General features: G+C 49.1%; 1 protein-coding gene across 6 annotated transcripts in view; it reads right to left on the bottom strand.

The window, feature by feature from the left end:
• Window positions 1–23,916, bottom strand: part of CIT (citron rho-interacting serine/threonine kinase) — a 196,271-nt gene that overhangs the window by 63,124 nt on the left and 109,231 nt on the right. For all 6 annotated transcript variants that reach the window (XM_075533368.1, XM_075533372.1, XM_075533371.1 and 3 more), the window contains exons 11-19: window positions 17,559–17,664; window positions 16,509–16,652; window positions 15,033–15,152; window positions 10,092–10,262; window positions 9,450–9,500; window positions 8,874–8,927; window positions 5,959–6,099; window positions 3,996–4,121; window positions 493–588 (exon numbers count right to left, since the gene is read on the bottom strand). In XM_075533368.1, the coding sequence (XP_075389483.1) occupies window positions 493–588; window positions 3,996–4,121; window positions 5,959–6,099; window positions 8,874–8,927; window positions 9,450–9,500; window positions 10,092–10,262; window positions 15,033–15,152; window positions 16,509–16,652; window positions 17,559–17,664 (1,009 nt within the window). The remainder of the gene's footprint in view (window positions 1–492; window positions 589–3,995; window positions 4,122–5,958; window positions 6,100–8,873; window positions 8,928–9,449; window positions 9,501–10,091; window positions 10,263–15,032; window positions 15,153–16,508; window positions 16,653–17,558; window positions 17,665–23,916) is intronic.

The following is a 23,916-nucleotide window of genomic DNA, read 5'->3' as shown; positions in this document are numbered from 1 at the left end:
CATTTTATTGGTGGCACATACAACTTTTTTTTCTTGCACTAAACCCAAACTCACTGCCATTAGTGACCCTCTATCAAGGGTTCCTGAAGCTTTAAATCTTTATTTTTATTTATTTTTTAATCATTTTATTGGGGGCTCGTACAACTCTTATCACAATCCTTCCTTCCATCCATCCATCCATCCATCCATCCATTGTGTTAAGCACATTTGTACATCATCATCACCAAAACATTGATTTCTCCTTGAGCCCTTGGTGTCAGCTCCTCATTTTCCCCCTCCCTCTCCGCGTCTCCCTCCCTTGACTTTTCAGAAACACCTTTACGAACGTTGGAAACCCTGACCCCCATAGAGGTGACCCTCTAAAACCTCCCCTGGTGGGCTGAGGGTAGGGTTATTCTCTGTGGTCCTATGTGGGGTCTAGAATGCCCAGGAGGAAGACAAGCTACACAGCGCTAGAAAAAGGAAGGCCAGGGGATGAGCAAGTGTCTTTACTTTAATTTTCTCCTCATAGTGCTGCTCTTTCTGCTTCAGGTGCACTTCGAGGTGTTGGGCAGAGACTTGGGCCTCCCGATGCTTCTCCTCCAATTCCTGGAGACAAAGGAACAGACTGTCAGGAGTGTGACGGGAAGGACACAACAAAGCATGTTCGACATTCACGACTGCGGAAACATGACTGGAGCGGCACCACAGGTAACAGGCCTCTGTGCCTCCGTGACTATCCCTAAGGCCCTTGGGAAGGAAACCGCCCGCCAAGTCTTGGCCCTGGAGTTTTCCAAGTCCAAGCATGCATACACGTGAGTGTACACACACACACACACACACGCACACACACACGTCAAGCAAAGGCAGTTCCTTCATCTTCTCATAGAGAAATAAGAGCGACAACGAGTTGTACAGCTCAATGCCTCTGACAACCACTCTCGGGTCTCAGTCCTTTCTCTGTTATGACGGCCTTAAATGAGAAGAGCTGTTTTAATTCATTAATGTGACAAACAGAATATGTTGTTAGTTCTTTCCACTCAGAATTGTTGCTCAAGAACCCTCGCTAAGAAGGAAAACAAGTGTTACACTCTAACCCCTCAGGCTTCACATGGTTATTGTAACTGACTGGTACTGGTGCCCTCGTGTGTGCATCTGGAGATGCTGATACGATGTAACAGTTACAGGATCTGATGCTAATGAGGACAGAGAACATAAAATACACTACTAAGAGTGAAGTAAGATCTATGCATCTGTTTTAGTGATGAGACGTGGCGTGACAGGAACAGCTCCATTGAATGTTACCTTAGTCCTTCCGCAGTCAAGCTTCCTGCTTTTAAACCAGAAGACAGGCTATTTAAGAGCACACCGATTCACTAGCTAACTTATTATCACCGCGTCTTATGAAAGACAGAATCCATTCATTGAACCATTCACCAAATGCACAAACTTTTGCATCTGCCTTAATTGTTATGAATCTGGACCCATTAGTTAATTACTAATATCAAAAGTCATTAATCAAAGTTGTCATCTCTTTAAGCTTATGAAAATTTTCTTTGAATTGAAAGCAATTATGAGGATTCTAAAGGATGAGGGAAATTATACAGGATATGTTCATAAAATGGCGGGGGGGTGTATTTTCAGATTCACATACACATAAAAGGTTAGTGATTAAGCTTTTGAAATTCTGAAGTCTACAATCACTAACTTTGCTTCTGGTGCCATGCAAGTGTTCCGTCTGAAGACCAGGTGCACAAGATCTATTGCAGCCTGGCAGATGCGGTCTTGGAAAGTTGAATGTAAACACAGGGTTTTAATTAATAAAAACCTATTTTAAGGGCTTTGTGTGTACTCACTAAAGGATCCCCTGGCAACAACTTCTTTTATTGAAACACAAAGACTTTACTGTAATGAGTGGCCCCTTACTAGCTCTGCAAGTTCTTATCAGAATAGGAAACGTACAGCCGAGGACATTCCTGGATCAGTTGCCAAAGCATCTTTATGGGACAGCAACAAGGACCGCTCTTTGAGCATGCCCTTGACACGCCTCGGCCTACCGACAGGGTTCTTGAGCAAATCGGCAGTCACACCACACAGGCAGGTGGCAAGATTGAGTCATGGGGGAAAAATGGTGTTTACTGGTGTTTTCAAGTTAGAAATCGCTTGATAATCATCATTTCCTGTTTTCAATCCTCATGAGAGAGCATGGGAATCTAAAAACAGGTAAAACACTTGGATATCTGAAATCGGTGATTTTAAGACCAAATGTCTGGTCTATTTATGAGTGAGAGTTAACCACACATAATCCAGGCATGTAGTCCTCGACACACCAGCATTTTAATGGAAAGTGAACCTTGGGAAAAGCAGAGATTCTAAAATCTGACTTCTTTGTGGTTTGACATTTTTTGTTGTTGTTGTCATTCTTTTAACATAGCTTTTTATAGATCAATGCTTTGTTCCTGTTGTGCAAACACTGCTGTTCACTGCTGTCGTTCCAGCTCCTAGCACAGTGCCTGGCACATAGTAGAAGCTCATTAAATATTTGTTGAATGAATGAATGAACACATCACCATTAAACAGAGAAACACCTGACAACCACAAGAGTTAACTGCCTCATTTGTACCGAGCAAGGGGTAGTGGTGGTGCGCTCTATTTTTACTCACGATGCAATTCACACACTGGACAAGAGCCGAGAGAAACTTGGATGATGGGAACATGAAAACAGAAAGGGTACACTAACAGTCACATTTAATTTTGTGTGTAGACATGTGTGTGTGTGTGTGTATAAAGTTATCAACCAAAACAAACTCACGGCCATCAGGCTGATATGACTGATAGCAACCCCACAGAACCCAGTGGAACTGCTCCTTGGGGCTTGAACCGACCACTGCCTCGTGCTTCCTTGGAGTTGCTGGTCAACCTGACAGTGAGTAGCCCAACCTTGCCCCAACAACTTGATCAATTTCTCTTCCATCTGTTTGGCCAAAAGCATTCCCTTTGTGAACACATATATATAGAGAACTGAACAGTGTAGAGGGTGGCTCTCAGTCTGTAGGAAGGACAGGCCTGTAAGTGAGCCCTTCTGGAGTTCCAAGAGTGGCTGGTGACTCATTCCCCAGAATGATGCAGTGCCCGGCTGACCACCTCGGCTCCTTATGGGAGAGTGGAGCAATGACTGCTTCCAAGTTCCGGGGGTAGGGGCGTGGGGGGGGGGGGGCGGCGGGCAGCATAGACAGAGACCCATCCATCACTGAATCTCTCCGATGTTACATTCAGAGTTCTGGCTTTTGGATGCAAAGCCAAGGACAACCACTCGAGGTTCACCTGCTTCCACACTGACAGGGGTCGGACTTAACACACCAGCACCATCCAAGTCTGCCTTGCTTAAGATAATTTGGTCATCATCAGCGCCCAAAACAGAACCATGATGATAACACACCTAAAAAAAGACCTGCTACATCTAAGGAAACTGGAAAGAAAAAAAAAAAAAGAAAGAAAGAAAATAACCAACTGTAGCAGAGAAAGTGAGTGGGCGAACGTGGATCTATGACAAACACTACTCTGAGAAAAACAATTCTGCATGACTAATTCCTTTCTTCTCCGAAAGCAAGAATCTGGGCTTCTGTCTCAGAGATCTAAATTCCTACCACCCTTAAAACGGCCACTGCAAAGTTTAAGGGCACGCAGAACTCTGCTGATAACATGTCCAAAGTGGTCTTATAGAAAACGCATTAAAAAAAACAACATCACACAAACTCTTCTTTTAAAACGTCAGGCACTCGCAAACAGAGCAAAAATGAGAACTTCTGGGCCTGTTACCGGTGCTGGCATGTCCAACATTTGGTCGTTAATACTATTCTACGACGTGGCGTTCCCTCTGGGGAAGAACCTCTCTTTGTTTGCCTGCGCAGTGGTACCTCCCCCTGATCCAGACCTTCTATCTTCACGTTGCCCCCTTCCCTCTGCAGCCTCTAGCCTGTTATCTTTGGACTCTTTGAACTTTCGTTCCTGCTCACCAGAATTTTATCAGCCATCTGCTGGATCTGTTGGGATTTTGTCTGGATGTCATCCTTCAGTCTGTTTTCTCTACGCTCCATGGTCTCTAGCCTCTTTACCTTGTTCTCCAGGGAATGGCGGCGTTCCTGCAGATCGTGAATCAATCAGAGAGTTTTAATGGAGTAACTGCTATGGGCATGATGCCCACACGGAGGGAACGGGCCCTTGAGGGGCACACCCTCTATAGTCAGGAAGAAAAGTCAGACTCCCCCAAAGCACCAGTGAAGAGGACAAAATTCTGTGGAGTTCAAGTATTCAGTTGTATATGCTACCAGAGTACATTCATTCATTCAAATATTTACCAAGCACCTACTATCTGCAAAGTACCACACTAGGCATCACGGAAAATTCCGGGAGGAGGGTGACAACATTCCTGCCCTTGGAGAAGATAAGACAAACACAAATAAACAGGTTAAAAGAGGGAAGCAGCATAAATTACATACATACAAGATGCTATGAATGATTCCAGGTGGAACGAGGACTGTCAACAAAACAGCTGAGCAGAGCAACCACAGAGGGATGAGCCTGGAGACAGGAGGAGGGATCAACAGGTGGGGGTGGGGGAAGGGGTGCTGGAGAAGAGGCGGACGGTGTAACAGAGAAAGTGTGGTGTATTAGGAGAAGCGCGGAGGTGGGCAAGGGCTGGGATACGCACCAGCGACAGCCTAGAGCGGCTGCAACACAGGATGCATGGTGGGAATGAGCAGGAGAAAGGGTAGCATTTGGAGGTCGAACTGTTGAAAGAGCCCCTAAGATACATGGAACCTTGAAAGGCTTGTGGTGGGTCAGAGTGGGGATGCCAAGGAGCCGGGAATTCAAAGCCTTTCAATCTTACACTGTGCACATAATCTGGGAAGAAGATGATGGTAGACACAAAAAGGGCAAGGGAGTATTGCCTTGCTCAACTAAGAGGCAGAGGGTCTCAACTGGGAGGAAGCTAGAAAAACAGCAGTGGGGTGAGGGGGAAGGGTCAGGGTCAGGAGAGAGCCTCTGGCTGTCCCTACGGGGCGGGCGGGCTGGATAACCCCAGGAATGGCAGGGTCGAAGAAAAGCCAGGTGACACCAGGGTTTTCAAGCTTGGGAGGACTAGAGGAACCATGGTGGTCCTCATAGAGATGGGGGACTGAGAGAAGCCGGGGTGTGGGGAAGAGACCAAGTTTACTCTAAATGTGAAACACTGTTCAGGCACCCAACAGAGATGTCGGGCTGAGGGGGGGGGGGGAGCAATGGAAAACCAGAGAGTGGAATGGAGGTGACAATGGCCCCAAAGAGACAAGTACAAGTATGTTCACACCGACACGGTAGCGGGGGGTGGGGGAACGAGAAAGGCCATCCACAAGAGGGCAGAAAATCAACATGGCACATCCGGGGGGAAGGGGGGATGGAGAGCAGTAAAGGAGTCCCTTTTCTGACAATGGAGGACATGTGTATCTTCCCTAGATCATTACATAAATGATTTCAACAACAACAACAACAACAACAACAAAGAATCGGAGGGAGAGAAGAGGCCCAACACCATAGATGAGGGAGTCACTGACACGCAGGCAGTGGCGGGAGCGCTGAGAAGCACTGTGGAGGGAGGAGAGAACACCAGGTGCACAGGGCCGAGAGAGGGAGACTCAGAGCCAGAGGCACCCAGACGGACGATCCCAGGTTCTCCCCAATCGGCGAGGCGGTCAGCGAAAGACCGATGGAGGGAGCAGGCGTGCATGCAGACTTGACAAAGCGGTGGCCCATGTCGCCCCTCCGGGGAAAACACTGCCGTGCAGCCTCTCGCATCTCAAGCGGTCTTCAGGGGGGAGAGGAGTTGGGTCAGATGTGAGTGAGCGATGGTTCTGCAGTATCTTTCCCTTGTCCCAGTCGCAGGCTGGTCACAGGTGTTCACGGGCTTGGTCTGTGGCGGCTGGAAGGCCCCCCGCTTACCTCAGCTTCTACCAGCTTCTTGTTGATGCCTTCGGAGGAGTCCCCTCGGCTCTGCAGCTTCTCCAGCTCCCGCTCTGCTCGCTCCTTCGCCTGGCGAATGTTCTGGAGCAGCTCGGTGGCCTCCGTGCTGGCTTTAACAGCCTACCGGGACAGAAGGAACAAGAGCTGGAGGGCCAGATTCACTCATGTGGACAGGGGGTGAGGAGACTCTTGGTGGAGAAATCAGCAGATGCTGACTTTGCAGTGTGGCATTTCCCCAAAAGCAAAGAAGCCTCCGTTTCATTATGCCTTTTGTCTACTCTAAAGCTGATGAGGGGTGTCAACAGGTTTGAGAAAAACTGGGAATTTAGAAAGTTGCGTAAAATTTAGAAATAATGGGATTTTTCCCCACAACCTTTTTTGGAGTTTCCTGATTTTGTTTTGCTTTTTAAAAAGATTTTAACATCACTGATCTCTGGGTGCATCTTACTGTAATACCTGGCAGGGTTTTCCTCTCTCTTAGGATACCTAAGATGATGATCATGAGCAACATAGATTCCAGGCAGAGCGCCTGCCAATGGAAATGTCTGCAAGGATTGATCTGCTCAGATATTAAGGACAGGGACTTCTGAGCATGAATTTTCTCCTTATTTAGGGATCTGATTTGCAAATTTTCCAATGGAGAATGTGTACTCCTTTTGTAAGAATAAAACAAATTGTTATAATTTAGACTTTTTCTGAAGAACACGTGTTTCAAAAGGCAGACTAGCCTTACCACTCATGATGAGTCATAAAGACAAGTTTTTAAGGTCAACAAACACCCTAGCCAAACCTCTGGAAGTTAACTTGATATTTATTTTTTTTAAATCATTTTTATTGGGGCCTCGTACAACTCTTATCACAATCCAAGCATACATCCATTGTGCCGAGCACATTTGTAAGTTTGCTGCCATCATCATTCTCAGAACATTTGCTTTCCACCTGAGTCCCTGGTATCAGCTCATTTTTCCCCTCCCTGCCCGTACCTCCTCCCTCGTGAGCCCTTGATAATTTATAAATTATTATTACTTTGTCATATCTTACACTGTCTGACGTCTCACTTCACTCACTTTTCTGTTGTCCATCCCCATTGGTATTTATTTTTTGTTTGGGTCTTAACTGCATTAATGGTTGTGTACACACTACTGGAGAGATCTGAGTTTAGGAGAATAAGAACTTTAAATTGCTTAGAATAATTTTTTTAAGCAAAAACTGCACAAAAACGCAAGAGAGGTCCACATTTCGTTATAGTAGCTATCAACCATAGGAGGCTACTGAGTACTTGCAATGTGGCTGGCTGATGAGACTACGAAATTAATTTTTAATGTTAAGTAACCTTATACTTACTTTACAAACTGAAGCCGCATAAATGTTAAAATATTAGCACGGATGGAAATGATCATATTTTGGATATCTATCTATACGGAGGTTGAATAAAGCATATAATCAAAATAACTTTGCCTGCTTCTCTTTGCTCTTCCTAACGTGGTAACTAGGCTCTGGGTGGTAGCTCACATCACACAGCTACTGAAGGGCACAATTCCAGGAGAAAAGACACAGCCCAGTGATTCACTCAAGCATCGGTGAGGTGGTTAGTTTATTGTGCCAACCTGGCCAATAAACACATGTGGGGTTAATTGAAGGGCAGAGGGATAAATGGCTCGGTGAGCCTCGCCTTTCTAGTTCTCGGGTCTCTTGCTTTGTGATGGTCGCACCAGGGTGCAGCTGCCTTAGCAGTTCCCTGCTTCAGCTGGCAAGGCTGACTTCCTGCAAGACATCCCCGAGGAGAAGCCTCATGGACCTACCCCAATGCAGCCCTGGGTGCTGGAGCACCTGTGTGAAGACCCCTGCCAGTGTTGAGATATTTCCATATTCACTGACTCGGCTTTCCTCCTGCAGTTGGCATCGTTGTGTCTGCTTTGTGAGATGGAGGAGGACTTTGGGGACGGGTGTTGGACATATGGGTAAAGGTTGGACTTATGGGTTTGAGCAGCACTGGGTTGGGATGTTTTCTTGATGTTCACTTACCCTTTATATAAAGCTCTCTCACACACATGAGTTTCTGTGGATTTGTGTCTCTGAAGCACCCAGACTGACAAAGTTGGGTTAGGAGAGGGCAGTGGAGGGCAGGCGAGCTGGTGCACCAAGGGTCAACAAGCCCCACTGGCACACTCGCCCCACTGGCACACTCACCTATCTGTGATAGGAATGGCACGTCTTAAACCCATGTCGATTCTCGCCCTTGTTAAATATCCCCAGTGGTCAGCGAAATGGAAGGTCATTAAGGGCAAACTTCAGGACACCGCAAATCTTCTCCCAACCCATGAGATGACACTACAGGTCTTTCCACCTTCAAACACCCCAGTGACCCCAGGGCTCACACACCTGACCCCGACTCTTGGTGGCCCCACGGGTACCAGAGTAGAACTGCCCTCAATAGGGTTTCCAGTGGCTGATGCTTCCGTTGAGATGCCTCACGGGAGCCTCAAAGCTGTTCAGTTAACAACCGGCCCAGTCACCATTTGCAGCACCCCAGGACCGCCTTCCTCTGTATGGCCTTCTCCACGCTGCCATCTGGGGCTTGAACCACACAGTGTCTCAGGCACATGTGCCAAATGGGGAGCCTGTCCTCCTAAGGGGAGTGAAAGCGTCCTCCTGGGTCTGTCTGATGCCGTGGTAGTATAATTAGAACTTCTGACTTGAGAGCCACCCGCAGTTGGGCTTTTAAAAATAAACACTGCTGCCATGCCTCAAGAGGAAACACCGTATTCAGAACTCTAGAGCTCCTCGGCACTGGGTGACTATGACTATCTCTCTCTTGGGTGCGGTAGGGAGAGGCAGAGGAAGGGACTGGGGCATGGGGGGAAGATTCCCTCCCCATATCATTCTGGGCTTACCTTTTCCAGTTTCTCTTGTAGCTCCTGGATTTTGAGCTGCTGCTCAGCATTGATCTACAGTTAAAATCCCAGGAAATAAAGCGAAAGGCAAACAAGCATTATTGACTTGCTACATTTATAACAGCCTCATTTTCTTCAGGTTTCTATGGGGTCTCCTTCAGCTATGTTTTCCAGAACCTACTAATTGAGAGAGGAAAAACAATCTTTGAATATCCTATGGCAATCCTCCTGCAGGCTGGCTCACTCATGCTTATTAATTCTCTACGCCCAACAACAGGGACAAGAGAGAGGCAAGGCTGCCCACTGCCTCGGAGCATAGGAACTTTCATTCCCATTTCACTGAGCATCTAGGTGTATTTTGCTACAAAAAAATGAGGTGTCACTTATCTCAACCTAATGCCACAGTTGAAGCCAAACGTGGCCATTCCAAGATTGATTATAAAACTCAACTTAGAAAAAAAATCAACTTAGAACAGAGTTCTCTAATTCACGTTACTCTTTGCCAGGAACTGAACCTTAATATCAATGTAGAAATACTTATGTACCAACAATAAGGACACCAGTAATGGAAATTACCTTCTCCAATTTGGCATATTCTCCCACTTCAGGCTTTCCTGGGTCCTTAGCCTGTAATTAAAAGCACAGAACATTCTGGGAAATGTCAGAGACCTACAGTCTTCTAGATCAGACCACCGAGGGTTCTTCCTTCCTCTTACTCTCTTTCGGAAACACATCGAGTTGCTATGCGTCGGAATCAACTCAATGGCGATGGGTTGGGTGTGGCGATCAAAATATCTGTTTGTAAGCATGGAGTGTGAATCGATGGTAGTTGATCGTTACCACCCAGGTCATTCCGACTCATCGCGACCCCGTGTGTACAGCGTAGGGCTGTGCTCCGTGCTCCGTGGGGCTGGCAGGGCCGTGGCCATTCAAAAGCAGACCACCAGGCCCTGTCTGCCTCGGCATCTCTGGGTGGGTTCCATCCCCCAAGCTCTGGCTGGGAGTCGAGCACTTACCTGTTGGCCCCGTCCGAGCACTCCTTTCAAGATAATAAAGCATCTTCTGTAACGGAAGGCTGGGAGCTTTCCAAGGCAGCCCGTTTATTCCCCAAACGTATAATCCTTAAGATGGCATTCCCATCGTTCCAGCCAAGACTCCCCATGATCCTACCCAAATCCCAGAAGAAGGCGGGCTGTGCTCTCCCTCCAGGCTGGCTACCTTCATCAGCTTGTGCTGGCTCTCCGCCACCTTCCTCCTGAACTCGTCCGCGGCCAGCCGGGACTCTCTCAGCTCCGACTCGTACAGATCACTCCGCCTCCTGGCCGAGACGAGGTCTTCCTCCAGCTGGTTCATCATCAACCGCATTTCTTCCACTTGAGCCTGGTACTCCTAGGGAGCAGGCAGGCAATGGAAGCAAGGTGAACTTCCGGACCGCCTGGAAGCAACAGCGGGCAGGAAAGAGGGGGCAAGAGCATGCGCTCTTTGACCCACTCTGAAGAGAGGCAGGGAAGAGGCCCGGAGGCAAGGTGAGGAGAACACAGAACGTGGTCAGAGAAGTGAGGGCAAAGAGGAGGCAGGAAGGGGCATTAAATCGTTACGCTGATTTATCGTTGGACAGGTATTATCGGTGAAACCATTCGGAGAACATGTGCCTGTAATGAGCTCCTTAGAGCAAATACTAGCACTCAACGTGCACAAGCTTACGCCGCTGTTTGTAACACAGGAGGGCTGAAGGGAGCGCTTCTTCACACAAGAGGGAGAACCTGCTTACGTGTCGTTTTCTTCCAAGGGTAATCACTTATATAGATTTGTCCTTTGCAAGTCATGTGCTTCTAACACAATTAGATATGGTACTAGTTTTAAAATTAACCTTTCAGACAGCGGCACAAGGGGGTAATTGAAAATCGCAGTGGAAAGAATCTGGGAAGGTGAAACCCATTATGTCAGTTTCTCACCATTAATTTTTCTAGATGCAAAACCGAATGGTGAACTGAACACCGTGCCTGAAATTCAAGTCACCCTGAAATCTGGAGAGGAGGACAACCCCGGCTGGAGTCAGAATAACTTGTGGGGGCGGGGATATAACAAACAAACAAACAAACACAAGGGAAATACTCCCTGGCTCCAAAGAGCAAATCCTTTAAGGTGATCCAAACAGCCCGAACTTTTCAAAAACAAACTTCCAGGATCAAAACAGAACATAGGAATGAAGGTGTTCGTGTGTTTGTCTATCAAAGCCAATGCAGGTGTTCAGAAGAAATAGGTATAGGTTTCGAACACGGTTGGACCGAGCACAGAAACCGGCTTTGTTAGCAGCATCAGGGCTGAGGACCGTGATCGCGGATGAGCGTTCGCCCCCCTCACGGTGCCTTGGAGGGAACAAAAGGAGAGGGGCAGACAGCGACTCGCGATGGCCTTTGGCACTCACAGCACAGCGAACATCAGAGACCCTTCCTCCCCACAAAGTCACGTGTGTGCTAGCAACGGAACACGGTGTGTCGTTTGGCTTTTAAACCAACAAAATGCAATTTACAAATTTTAAACCGATAGGCCATAAAATCGCACTCTCGCCCCAAGAAAGCAGGTCCCCCGTGCACACTAAACGGGAGCGGATTCCTCTTAATGACAGACGGATTGTTTCTGGGCAAGCCCACCCTGGATCACTGATTGAGGGGAACTCATTTCACTCACTCCCACCTGAAAGCACCCTGTCTATGAAGGCCAATCCTAGAGACGAGGGGTCACAATGAGTTTCGGTGGTTCATGATCAGGCATGGCACATTAGAGTCCATCACCAAACGTCTTGAGAACCTCATCACAATGATCAGTTAGCAGAAAGCAGCACCTGAGCACAGATGCATTCTCTCCTTAGGTTTCTCTAGACCCTCCGCCACGACCAAGGAGCCCAGGTGGTGCCCTGGTTCCGCTGTTCATAGAAAGACTGGTGGTTGAACCTCAGCAGCCACTCTGTGTGCATAAAGACCTGTGACCTGCTCCCACAAGGATTAGACCCTAAGGGAGCCTACGTGGTGGGCCTACTCCATCATACGGGGTCCCTGTGAGTTGGAATCAATTTGGGGGCACGGCATAACAATAGCTAGGGCTGGTGGCCCTAAGGACCCTAATTCTCTTCCTCCATAAAAGAGGTATTAAAATTGCATGTTCTAACTTCCTTGATAAAAAATAAGACGTCAATATGACACAAAGAAAAAATGTTTTCACCTTAAAGAGTTCAATTTTTCTGCTGTTTTCAAGGAAATCGAAACATTCTAAAAACCTCCTGGGCACCAAGCATTCTACCTGTTGAATCCAATGGACAAGCCCCACCTGTCCACAGACAGACTAAGAATGCCGAGCTGAAAGACGCCTTGGGCACTGTTTTCACCCTCAAGCTCCCTTCATGTCACAATAACTTCTGAGGGGAAAAAAATCCAAGGAAAACATTCCCTTGCACTCTTTATGGTGAACCAAACCTTTCTAAAATGAACTTCCTGGCTCAAACACCTGAATCAAGAGCCTAACACAAATGTGGTGTTTTGTGAAGAGTTGGGGCACAGCATCTGCACCTTGCCCTGACAACCTCTCCCTTTCCTGAGCTGTCGGCACCCAGGGGAAGAAGGCAAGAACCGGGCATCATCTCTGTCAGCTCTTCCCGCTCTGGAGACCCCATGCCTGTGAGGAGTCAAAGGGAGGCCCAACCCATGTGTGGGGTCCTCAGTTATTATGCTGGATACTTCAAGGAAATCCTGTAAATCCAACAGCTAACCAACTCCCTGCTTGAGGAAAAATCAGAGAAGATAATCAGGGTAGCTGAGCTTTAGTGTCTCGGCACAAATACAATTGTGGGCAATCACTGAGTGAGGCCAGAGTAGGGAGTCGTGGACAAATTTTGAGGCCGCTGAAAGTCTTCTAAATGGAACTGCCAAACATGAACATCAAAACTTCAGAGAGAGAGAGAGAGAGAGAGCACGCTTCCCTTCCTGGGGAGGTTGAGAGAAGAGGAAAAAATCAGCAACTGCTAGCAATGGTTCAGAAATCTCCCAATCATAGGAGACTTGAGAGTGGTTTTTATTTTATTTTAAACCAGAGCCAAATACTGTACCAGAAGGACAAGAAAGGTGGGGGTAGGGTATAAACTAGGCAGGAGTAAAATGTGTTACGCACATGCACACGCACACAGTAATGAGCTGTTAGGTGTCCAGAAAATTAGCATGGGCGAGAAAGAGCAGGGACTGTAAATGCCAGCCCTGGGGGGGCATCAACATGCTGCGCACCAAATACTGGGAGTTTGCTCGGAGTGTGAAATGCTTTGTTCTGACTTGCAAACATCCTGCTCTCACAAAACTTTCCAAAAGTCATTTTAATAAGTGCTCCTTCCGACGAGAATCCAACTCTAAGACCAGGAAGTGTCTCCGTCCAACCATGGAACTTTTCGCGATCATTAAATCTAAACCTCCCCATGCTTTCCAACTGGGATCTGAATCATAAAAGGCATGTCTTTGAACTCAACCACCAGCATAGAACTTTTCATAGTGTCCTGCTAGTTCTGTTTCTATGGAAATCGTGGACACCAGCTGCTGCTCCCTCTGGTGGCCAGACGCAGCCCCAGGACGTCACCTAAAGTAAACTTCAAAACACAGTTGAACTCCTGGGGGAGAGAAGAAGAAGGAAAAAAAATCCCCCCAACGGAAACTTTTAGGATGAAAAACTGTTAATAAAAGGGGTATGAGTCAACTGTCGAAGCCTCTTCCTCCCACTGTGTGCGGTCCTCTGAACCCTGATAACCACGCAGCCACGGTGCCCGCGCACGGTCCTGTGAAACACCTGGACTGAGCAAGAAGATACCCAACCCCTCGTTTTAAAACATTACGGTGGTCTGCCGACCCAAACCCCAAAGCCAGGAAGGCTTTCTTTCCAGAGTAATTAGTGGATCGAAGAATTTGCATCACGTTTGTTACATGAGCCTGACCCAGATGGCCGAGTCTGTGGCTACGCAGTGGGGGCGGGGGGGGGGGGGGGCGGGGAGGGGGAGCTGTTCGTTCCCATCAATGTCTCCATTAGATTTTTCTGAAGTGAATGAGAACTGCCTGGCAGCTGATAATTCCACTCTCCAATTACTCATTGTCATCTCTTCATTAAAGTTTCTATTTACAGTTTCTTCAAAAGACAGAAAAATCCATGCCAAAAAGGAAATAATGAGGCAATATCAAAATGAGCCATTTTGGGGGAAAAGGAAAAATAAAAAGAGTGGGTTTTGTTACAGGTCTTGGTCCTTGTTTGGGGAGAGACAGAAGACTCCAGCATAACTGCTCAAAGTCACCTCCCAGTACGTCTCTGACCCATGCGAAACTAGGAATTACCCCAACCCCTCTCAAGCCTTTAAAGAGACCGAAAGGATTTTAAAATATTGAATGCTTTGTATTATGTTTCTCCGGAGTGGGGGTGGGCAACTGTTCCTGGAAAGGGCTAAGCTGCAGAGGCTGCGTTTGAGCCGCCGGGCTCACCTCTGCCACTGAAGCACAACCTCAGCCCGACAGGAAGTACCTGAGCACACACGCCTAAGCTACAATCAAACGGGACTTAGGGGCATGAAAACATGAATTTCGCACCACTGTCACGTTTGATGAAAGTATTTGTCAGCTTTTGAATCTCCTGCAGCATCCCTAACCTCTGGAAAATGTCCAAACCATTCCTAGGCTGTAGAAAGCTGGCCCGGAAACCAGCCAACTCCTCGCGGCCTTGGGTGTCAGAGTAGAACTGTCAGCCACACGGTTTTCAAAGGCTGGTTTCTTAAAACTAGCTCACCAGGCCTTGCTCCCGGATGCCTTGGAGTAGACTCAAACCTCCCACCTTTGGGTCAGCCTTCCTAAGTAGCAATACTTCGTACCACCTAAGGAATCGAGGAGATAGGGGTGGATTTGCTCTCTGGGCTACTGTGGTCCTGACCTGTTCAACACGGGCATTTCTAATAAACAAATAGACACACTGGGAGGCAGTCTTCAAGAGGAGTTGGAACAAGCAATCTATGGTTTATATAAGTCAGAGGAAACCTCGAGTTTCCAAATGACCTACATACACTCCCTCTCTCAAAGCCACCTCCTAAAACCAGAGGTCTGCGAGGCGCTGAGGAGCTGCCCTGCTCCTGGGCGGTGGTCCTACCTGCTCTTTGATTTCCTGGAGCTTCCGGCTCTGTTCTCTGATGTCGTGGAGAAGCTGCAGCGCTTTGTCATCCTCCTGGGACACCTCCATCCGAGCTTGCTCCAAACTTCGCTTTAAGCTCTGCGGAAAGCAAGAATTTTAATAGGGAGGCCCTGCAGATTCTGCTCGGCGTGAAGAGATTCATTAAGAGAGCTGCTCAGCAGACCCAAGCCGGGTTCCAGTGACGGAGCTGAACTCCGCGGCTTCCACAGGAGACTTGCGGGTTCCAGCGTTTGTCCTGTAAAACTCCCCCAGTGCAAACAAAAAACAAAAAAACATCATCTCAGCTTCATGACCCAATGGATCCAGCCTGAAATTCCATCAGCCTGTGTTCTACCGCCATCTACCTTTCCTAAGACATACTTACTGGCATGTGCAGGACCAACGGCTAACAAGATCCCTAACTCAGGACCACTGAGAGTTGGGATGGCTACAGTGTGTCTTCTTCAATATGGTCACCTGGGCGGGGTGGGGTGGGGGTGGGGGGTCTCTCAAGCACACACCCCTCTTCCTTCCAGAGCAGAAGCTACTGTTCTCTCACCCTAGCTAGTCTACTTCCACCTCCTGCCTTGTTTCGTGACCACCTTTCATCCATCGGGTTCCCTCCAGGTTTCAAGGCACTGAAATACCCAGCTGCGACGCAGAGCTGAGTAACTACACCCGCCACTGACAACGAGCAGCCAAGTCTGGAATGGAAACAGAGCAGTTCTTCCGAAGCAGCCACGCTCTAGCAGTTTCCTCTCCCTTGTGAAAAAAAAAAAAGAAACCTCTCAAAATGTGTGATTCAACTTCTTAAGGCTGTTTTCATTGGGCACATTAAGAACAAAACAAAAACACCTGGATGAAAAAAGTGAAGGAGACGATGGAGAAGACAGTCTACTCTGGTGAAGGAAAAAAACAAAAAGTCACATGGTAAATCATGGCAGAGGGTCTGTTTTGTCAAGGCTGGGCTTTCTTGTCACTAAGCTGGTTCTGGGCAAAGGAAAATTGATCTCAGGCAGACTCACACCACGGTGTCTTGTACACACTGGGGAGACAGATTTCGCAGGCCGATGACGTTGGACAGAATGCAGACCAGAAAGGTGGGGATGTTAGATGTTAGGACCCTTTGCAACTCTCTGAGCATGGGTGCCCTGCTCACACTTGCAGGATCTTGCATGCTGGTGAGCTCCCTGGACTTCTTCATTTCTCAGGACCTCACACCTCGGTCACACTACTCTGCGAAGCACAGCACTTGCTGTGACACCAAGAGGCACCTCCTCTCTCTCTCTTGTCTGTCTGTCTGTCTGTCTCTCTCTCTCGTCTGTTTCTCTCTCTCTCTCTCTCTCCTTTGCACCATTGGCTGTGATGTGCCTCACAAGGCATCATGAAACAGGATGAGACACACACAACAGGAAGTGCTGCCTCCCAGGGCAGGGGGCTGGGGGAAAGGCTCACACTGCATTCTGTGATGTAGGTAGCAAGGTCCTGCTCCAGGAGGGATCTCTGAGTCTCAGAGGCCTTCAGCTCCACCTCCTTCTGACTAAGCACAGCCTCCACCTCAGACACTCTCCGATGTAACCGGGTCATTTCCTGCTCCATCTGAAATAAACACATTGACAGGTTAGAAGGGTCCGTGGAGGCGCCTTTGGAGCAACAAAACTTCAAGTAGCCTCGGAGACCACCCTGTGGTCTGGGCTGTCACACATGCGGCAGAAGCTGGGATGGAAGTACCATTTTGTCTTCGCCCGGGAGTGGACAACAGTTCTTCGTAAGGATCAGTCACCAATGCTAAGTCACTCCTCTCATTCAAGGCTCGGATTCACACGTGATCACTTCTCTAACCCAGTTAGCACGGAAGCCACAATCACCATTTTTCGCCCGTTTGTTTTTGGTTTGGTTTTGGCAGCCGTCACTTTAATTCTATGCCAAGGCCATCGTGATCCACCCCCATCTCCTTGCAAAGAGCTAGAGGACAAATCCAGGACAGGCCAAGGGCACAGCTACTTGTCTGCACTCTTAGGAGTCCCAAGCACGGACTGGCTTTTGTTAGCTTCCAGAGAGCAGCCCCTGGGCAGGAGCCGTGTGCATTAAGAGACGTTGAGCAAAACCAGCACAGTGGCCGCAGTTACATAAGCAGGAGGCTTTAAACGACTAGGAAGAGAGACTTCGCATCACTCAGAGCAGATGGGGTGCAGCTCGGCCACAGGTGAGCACCCACGCCACCTGCCGGAAGAAGCAGACGTCTAGGCGGGTCATGCTGAGAGACGGGGCCGTTTAAAATCCAGGGCCTCCTTTGGGTTAAGATTTAAAGGATTTACGGCAAAGTCAAGGCCCAAATTCATCTCCCTCTGAGCTGTGGATGAGCGACTTCAGCGAGGGAGGGAGCACTTCGCTCTCTCCAGATCAGGTGGCTGAGCGCCAGCAGTGGCCCCAGACAGGTCCCGTGGCATGTATTGACGGGAGGATCCTGGAGCAAGGAGGGAGGCCGGCTGCAGAGATAAATACCTTGTGACACTTGTCCTGAGAATCTTGCAGCTCTTTGCTTTTGATGAGAAGTTTCTTTTCCATGGAGCTAGTCTTGGCAGGGGAGTCCAGACCCGACACCACAGACCTACAGGGAGGAAAGCCAAGGTCAAGCTGACCAGCAGTGGGACTGGGACGTGCCTCACACAAAAGGTCAACACAGTGGCTTAAATGGCTCCTCACCCCAAGGCCTGCGGCAAGGAAGGGAAGAGAAGCCAAGGTCCGGAGTCAGGTGGACCTGGGTGCAAAGTCTGGCCTCGGGAAACGATTCAGCCCCTCTCAGCGTCAGTGTCTTAGTCTATGAACTGCAACTACAGGACCAACTACCAGCACTGCCCTCTAGACGACTGACACACAGTCACCCACCCAGGGTTTCCGAGAGGGGAACTCTGACGGGAGGGCAGCCTAGTCTTTCTGAGGCTGCCATGCTTCCTTCATGCACTTGACTGATGTCCTGCACGCTTCCTCTGTCCCCATGCCTGCAACCCTTTCTGGAGCGCAGTGAACTGGACGGTCCCAGCCCTTCTGAGGCTGACATTCTACAGAAAGAAGACTGACTGACAGGAGTAGCGGGAAGATAGACAAACAGACAAAATACTCACAAACAGCGATCACTCCCAAGAACGACATAAACCAGCAATGTGATATGACAATGGTATGGGAAATGGGGTGACTGCGGATGGCTTCTCTGAGGGGGTGACGCCTGAGGGGAGACCTGAAGGAAAAAAGGGGTCAGCCCTCCAGCAGGCAACCACCTTGAAGGAAAGAGGCTCAATCCCCATCTGTATAGACGGATGCTCCAAGGAACAGGGATCACAGAACCCATGGCCCTGAGGGAGGACGGTGGATGCCAGTTATGGGATGAGGTGCTGGCAAAGAGGTGAAGGGACCTGTCATCGAACAAGCTTTCTGCTGGTCCCAACAGGGAGCTGGGGCCGAGACGGTTTTAATGCACCCAACCTAACCGTCGAAAACATCCCCCAAACAATGCGACATGCGCTGTTGGGCGCGCACCAGAAGGACGCTCTCCAGAGAAAGGGCGCCTTGACCTTCTCATGTGCAACGTAAGGCGCACTGCTTCTCTACAGCTTCAGTGTCGTCTACTTGACTCTGCCTCCCAGAGACCACGTTTTTGGGGGGCTGTCATCTTTAGGGGAGCAGATTACCAGGCCTCTCTCCCACAGGGTGGAGGGGCTGGCGCTCAGTGTGTAACCACTCCACCACCGAGGCCCTACCCCTAGGAGCAGAAACTCCGGGTGGAGAATGAAGGTTCTCTCCTGAAGTGTTCGATACTCTCGAGGGGCAATGGCAGGGTGAGAGGAACGGGCGCCTGAGCAGAGTGATACGTGATGGGCCCCCCTCGGTCAGCCCAACCCATCGCTGTCGCCGTGGTAGCAAGAGAAAGGAGCAGGTGGTCACTGGGTGCTGCCCGGGTCTTCTCAGCAGGTGAAGGTGCTGCTGCCTGTTGGCCCAGAAGACGTCTGTGCCTGAGGGAGACCAATTCCCTATCCAGCATGTCTCTCTCCTGACACCTCCCAGGTCAATGGCACATGGTGGTGCAGTCGTGCTGGCTCTCTCCACGGCAGACACAGGGTCGCACGCCCTCATCCTGCCAAGCTGAACCCACTGCTCACTCGCCACACGACTCCCTGTTCCAGAGCCTATGCCATTCTCTGTAAAATGGGCATCACGCTTGACCCAGTGCTTCAGCGAGTACTTGTGAGAATTAAATGAGATAATGCCTAATACACTGAGAAGGCTCGGCAAATGTCAACCATTACTCTTCGTTGCCATTTCCGTCTTCACTACCCATGCGACTTTGTAAATAGCACATGCCTTCAGGCCTACAATCACTGCTTAAAATGGTACAATGCAGGGGGCTGAATGTGCTCTGTGTTATTATTCACACAAAAACCAAATGCTGATTATTCACAGAAACGGGCAACGGGAATCGCATAAGTCATTGAAATCCAGAAATAAATCTTTTGAAAGACTCTCACTGAGGACTAAGGAATCTAACCAAGTTCTACACCCCACTAGCTTGCCTTCACCCCGCCCTCGCCCAGACACACGCGCTCTCGCTCCACTCCTCCAAACGCCCCTCCCACCCCACTCTCTCACACATACTTTCTCCCCCCCTCTCCCGATACAAGACACAATGTATTGCCAGGCATGGACTTCTGTTGCTCTGGCTGCTTCCCTTTGTTTTGTCTGCAGATACCAGGGCCTCCAGAAACCAGAGCTACCTTCATTTACTGAGTCATGTAAGCCCACACCGGGGACGAGGCCGGTCACAGGGTGAGTATCCAGGCACAAAACCAAGACAGAATCTCCAGGAACAAGGACATCGGGGAGCGGCGGTGGGGTTGGTTGGGGGCAGCTCCTCCTCAAATGGAAGGGCATGGAAGGGCAGGCCCAGGCGGTGTGTGATGCGCAGAGTGTGCTGCACCGAGTACAGCCCTGATTGCTTATTCAATAGTAATAATAACGTGTTCTAGGTCACTCCATGTGGGGGCCCAGAACAGAGGCGCCGTGCAGCCCCACCTGTGGCTCTCACGGGAGAAGACGCCACAGCCCTCGCAGTCACCGAGGGCCAGCTCCTTGCTCCGCTATTTTGATTTTGATGCGTGACAAATGTTCATTGTTTGGAAGTTCTAAGTACAGCAATTAAGAGCTCTTCAGAAAAAAAGGTGCTAAAAAAAGAGTTCAATTTTAAGAAAAGGATAAATAAAAATCACATCTAAAAACAGCTATGATAAGAATACTGCAGCTAAGCCTGGCGTACGGCAACACGGCCACACAGTGATGGGCTGGAGGAGGGTGAACTTCCCGTGACTTTAGTCGGTCACAACCGACAGCTTCTGACACGCACCCCTCACCCACCCACGAAGGAGGCTAGGAGAAAAGGGGGTACTAACCAGGGTTGGGGAGGATGCAGAGAAACCGGGAGCTTACCATTACTGCTGATAGGAATGCACGATGGTGGGGACCCAGGGGGAAACCTTTTGGCGTACGGTACATCAGAGTGTTACCCATGGGATGATCATGTGTCTGAAAACCAAGTCCTGGGTATTACCCAGGAAACAGGAAAGCAGGAACTTGGAGAGGTGCAACCGACATAAATCTCTGTCCAGCAGTAGGCGAATTCTGACTTCTAATGACCCAATGGGACAAATTAGAACTGTCCATGGGATTTCCAAGGCTGTCAACCTTTATGGGAGCAGACAGCCTCATCTTTCTCCCAGTGGAGTAGTTAGTGGACTCAAACTGCTGACCTTGCAGTTAGCAGCCCAAAGGGTCACCCATCACTTGTTCAGTAATACAGAGAAGGGAGGTTCTGATACCTGCTGCAACACCAGTGGACCTGGCGAGCAGTACCCCGAGTGAAATAAATCAGGGCCGCAAAGGACAGTCACTTATGGCCCTACTAGTATGAAACACTGAGAGTATGCAAATAGAGAGAAAAGGAAGTTTATCATTGGTGACCAGATGCTGGCGTGGAAGGGAACGGGAGCTAGGGCTAACAGGAAGTGATGCAAATAAAACATTTGGCAATGGATAGTGGTGAGGGGAACACAACACGGTGAACATGGTTAGCGTCACAGAATGATGCACCTAACTGGCTGAGAGAACTAACTAATTCCTCGACTCCACGGACTCTGCAACAGGATCGGGTTACCCATCAGAGTTTTCCCCCAAACTGTTCTTTGTCCTCAAATTTCCACTTCAGTACTCTCACTACCTTCCATGGCTGTGCACGTGTGTACATGAGAAAGCAGTCCCAGTGGCACAGTGGTCAAGTGCCTGTCTGACAACAGGTAGGTCAACAGTTCAAGTCCACCAGGTGCTATGTAGGAAAAGGATTTGTCAGTCTGCTTCCATGAAGAATCTTACCAACGAGGCGGTCCTACGCCGTCTTACAGGAGCACTGTGTACTGGAAGCGACTTGACAGCAATGGGCTTAATGCCCCTAGACCAGCGGTTCTCAACCTGCCTAATGCCATGACCCTTTCATGTGGTTCCTCACGTGGTGATGAGACCCCCAACCGTAACATTATTTTTGTTGCTACTTCATCACTGTCATTTTGTTACTGTTATGAATCAGGCGACCCCTGTGAAAGGGTCATTCGTCCCCCCACGCCCCCAAGGGGTCACGACCCACAGGTTGAGAACCGCTGCCCTAGTTGATAGCTGTGGGCCAATTTTGCCATGTCCCCTGGAGACAATTAACAATATCTAAAGACTCTTTTGATCTTCATGATTAGGAGTGGGGGGTGGTATTTGCATGTAACGGACGGACGTTGGAACTGCTGCTCAACATCCTACAACTCAAGGGTCGGCCGCTTAGAATAAGGAGTAATCCTGTCCAAAATGTCGCTAGTGCCAAGGTTAGGTTGAAAAACCTTGCTGTGGCAATGATACAGATCAGCCACAAATCCTGTCCTCCCAGAAGGGGCTCGCTGGGCGAGGACTTAGGATGCCATCATTTTGTCAATTCTAAGTATGGCTACTTAGCACATACGTCCTATGTGCCAGGCATCTCATGAAGTTTATCTCAGTGGACCTTCCTACCCATCCTAGGAGGTGAGTAGCCTTAGCCCCAGTGACCTGAAGTGAAGGAGCAGCTAACCTCCTGGCTTCGGCATCCTCTACCACACGGTGGCCATTCAGATGAAGGTGCAAGCCAGTAGATCTGGGGACTCTAAGTTTGTGCGGTTCTGCAGTCTGACGGTAGTAGGTCCAACCCCCAGTTCTGCTACTTCTTGGCTGGATGGCCTTGGACAAGCCCACTAAAAATGCCACCGCCACTGAGCTCAGAGAAGCAGCAGGAATAACAGTCAAAAGAGGACACGCCAAGTTCAATGCTGGGAGGGCAAGGCCACTCCTGAGCCCAGGGCAGCCTCAGGTGCCAAGAACATCTGCATGCCAGGTCCCCCCAAAAACAGCTCAACCCACCCGCAAGAGCAGCCCTCCCTCTTGCGCTTCATGGCTCAGGGGGGTAATTAAATGGGAACCGGGGCAGATTTCCGAGGCCCAGGCAGGACGAGCAGCAGCACAATGAGGGTGCTAATAAAAGCACACGCCGCCTGCCCCCACAGTGCTTGCCTACTCCTCGCGGCCACGGCTGAGCCTACTGGGAGAGAAGCCCTCGGAGTCGCGGGTGCGTGCAGCCAGCCACCCCCACACACAGTGCTGTCTCTTCCAGCACAAAGCCAAGTTTGGGTTTTCTTTCGTTTGGCTCCCCCCACCCCCAGCTTCTATTTTCTAGAAAATTTTCATCTGAAATCCACATTCCTGCCGGATATACACATCTGCCTGGTAATTACAGAGGCCCAAGGAGTATTAATAGAGGTAGCGGCGTGTGGCACAGTGGAAAGGTTGGGCTAGCGAATCGCTGCCACGGGATAGGATGTGTTTTCTAGAACGTACTAGATGGGGCCTAAAGAGTGCTTTGCCCATAACCTCAACGTTCAAGAAAAGAATGGCAAGATGCCCTTTCCCCAATAATGACCCTATAAATAAGCCACAACTCATGAGAAGAAAAAAAACACCTTAATGAACCTATCACAGAACACTTTGTATGAAACAGAAGACAGCCTGTACTCCCAGCCTACAAGGAAGCCTACAAGTGCTGAGTGCAATCATCGCTGTAATAATGGAGATCACCCTTAAGCCTCACCCAACCAGTTCATGGTACAGGAAGAGGACCCTGTGCCTATCCAAGGTGCTACCCAACTGCATGCCACTGAGGAAACCAAGAATGGATTCGGGGAGGGTAGGGGATAGAATGAGGGAATCAGAATTAGCTCCACCGAGGGCCTTACCTTAATTGTGGCCAATGGCTCTAAAAATACACGCAACTGTGCAAGATGTTAAAATGGTAAAGAAGAAGAAGGGAAAAAACTCATCAGCATTCTGTTTCCAAATATATATTGGCTTTTAAGGGTGTGCATTCTGAAATTTATGAACTAACTTTATCAACCTATTTTGAAAAACAGCGGTGTCCATCAGGAGCGCCTGATGAGGCTGAACACAGTGCTCACCTGGAGGGTTTCCCAGTCCAGCTGGCTTTTGGTCACCTTCCCCCACCCCCTCCACCCCTTATATGTGTTCACATGTATAAACACCAGCAGGGTCTCCAGATTAAGCAGGGCATTTGCTCTGGCATGATTGGCGTACAGGTCAAAAACCATTCCTCAGACATCATGTTCATGGGCACAGCCAATCATGTGATCGCTAATACCTCCCCACTTCTAGGTCTGTGCCCAGCTCCACAGATTAACCGCACTGACCGGCCTCTGCCTCTTGTTGGACGACTACAGTCTCTTAACTCATCTCC

This window comes from Tenrec ecaudatus, chromosome 16 (assembly GCF_050624435.1).
Source record: "Tenrec ecaudatus isolate mTenEca1 chromosome 16, mTenEca1.hap1, whole genome shotgun sequence".
NCBI classification, from domain to species: domain Eukaryota; kingdom Metazoa; phylum Chordata; class Mammalia; order Afrosoricida; family Tenrecidae; genus Tenrec; species Tenrec ecaudatus.
Note: the sequence above shows the minus strand (reverse complement) of the source record. Positions and strands in the feature narration are given on the sequence as shown.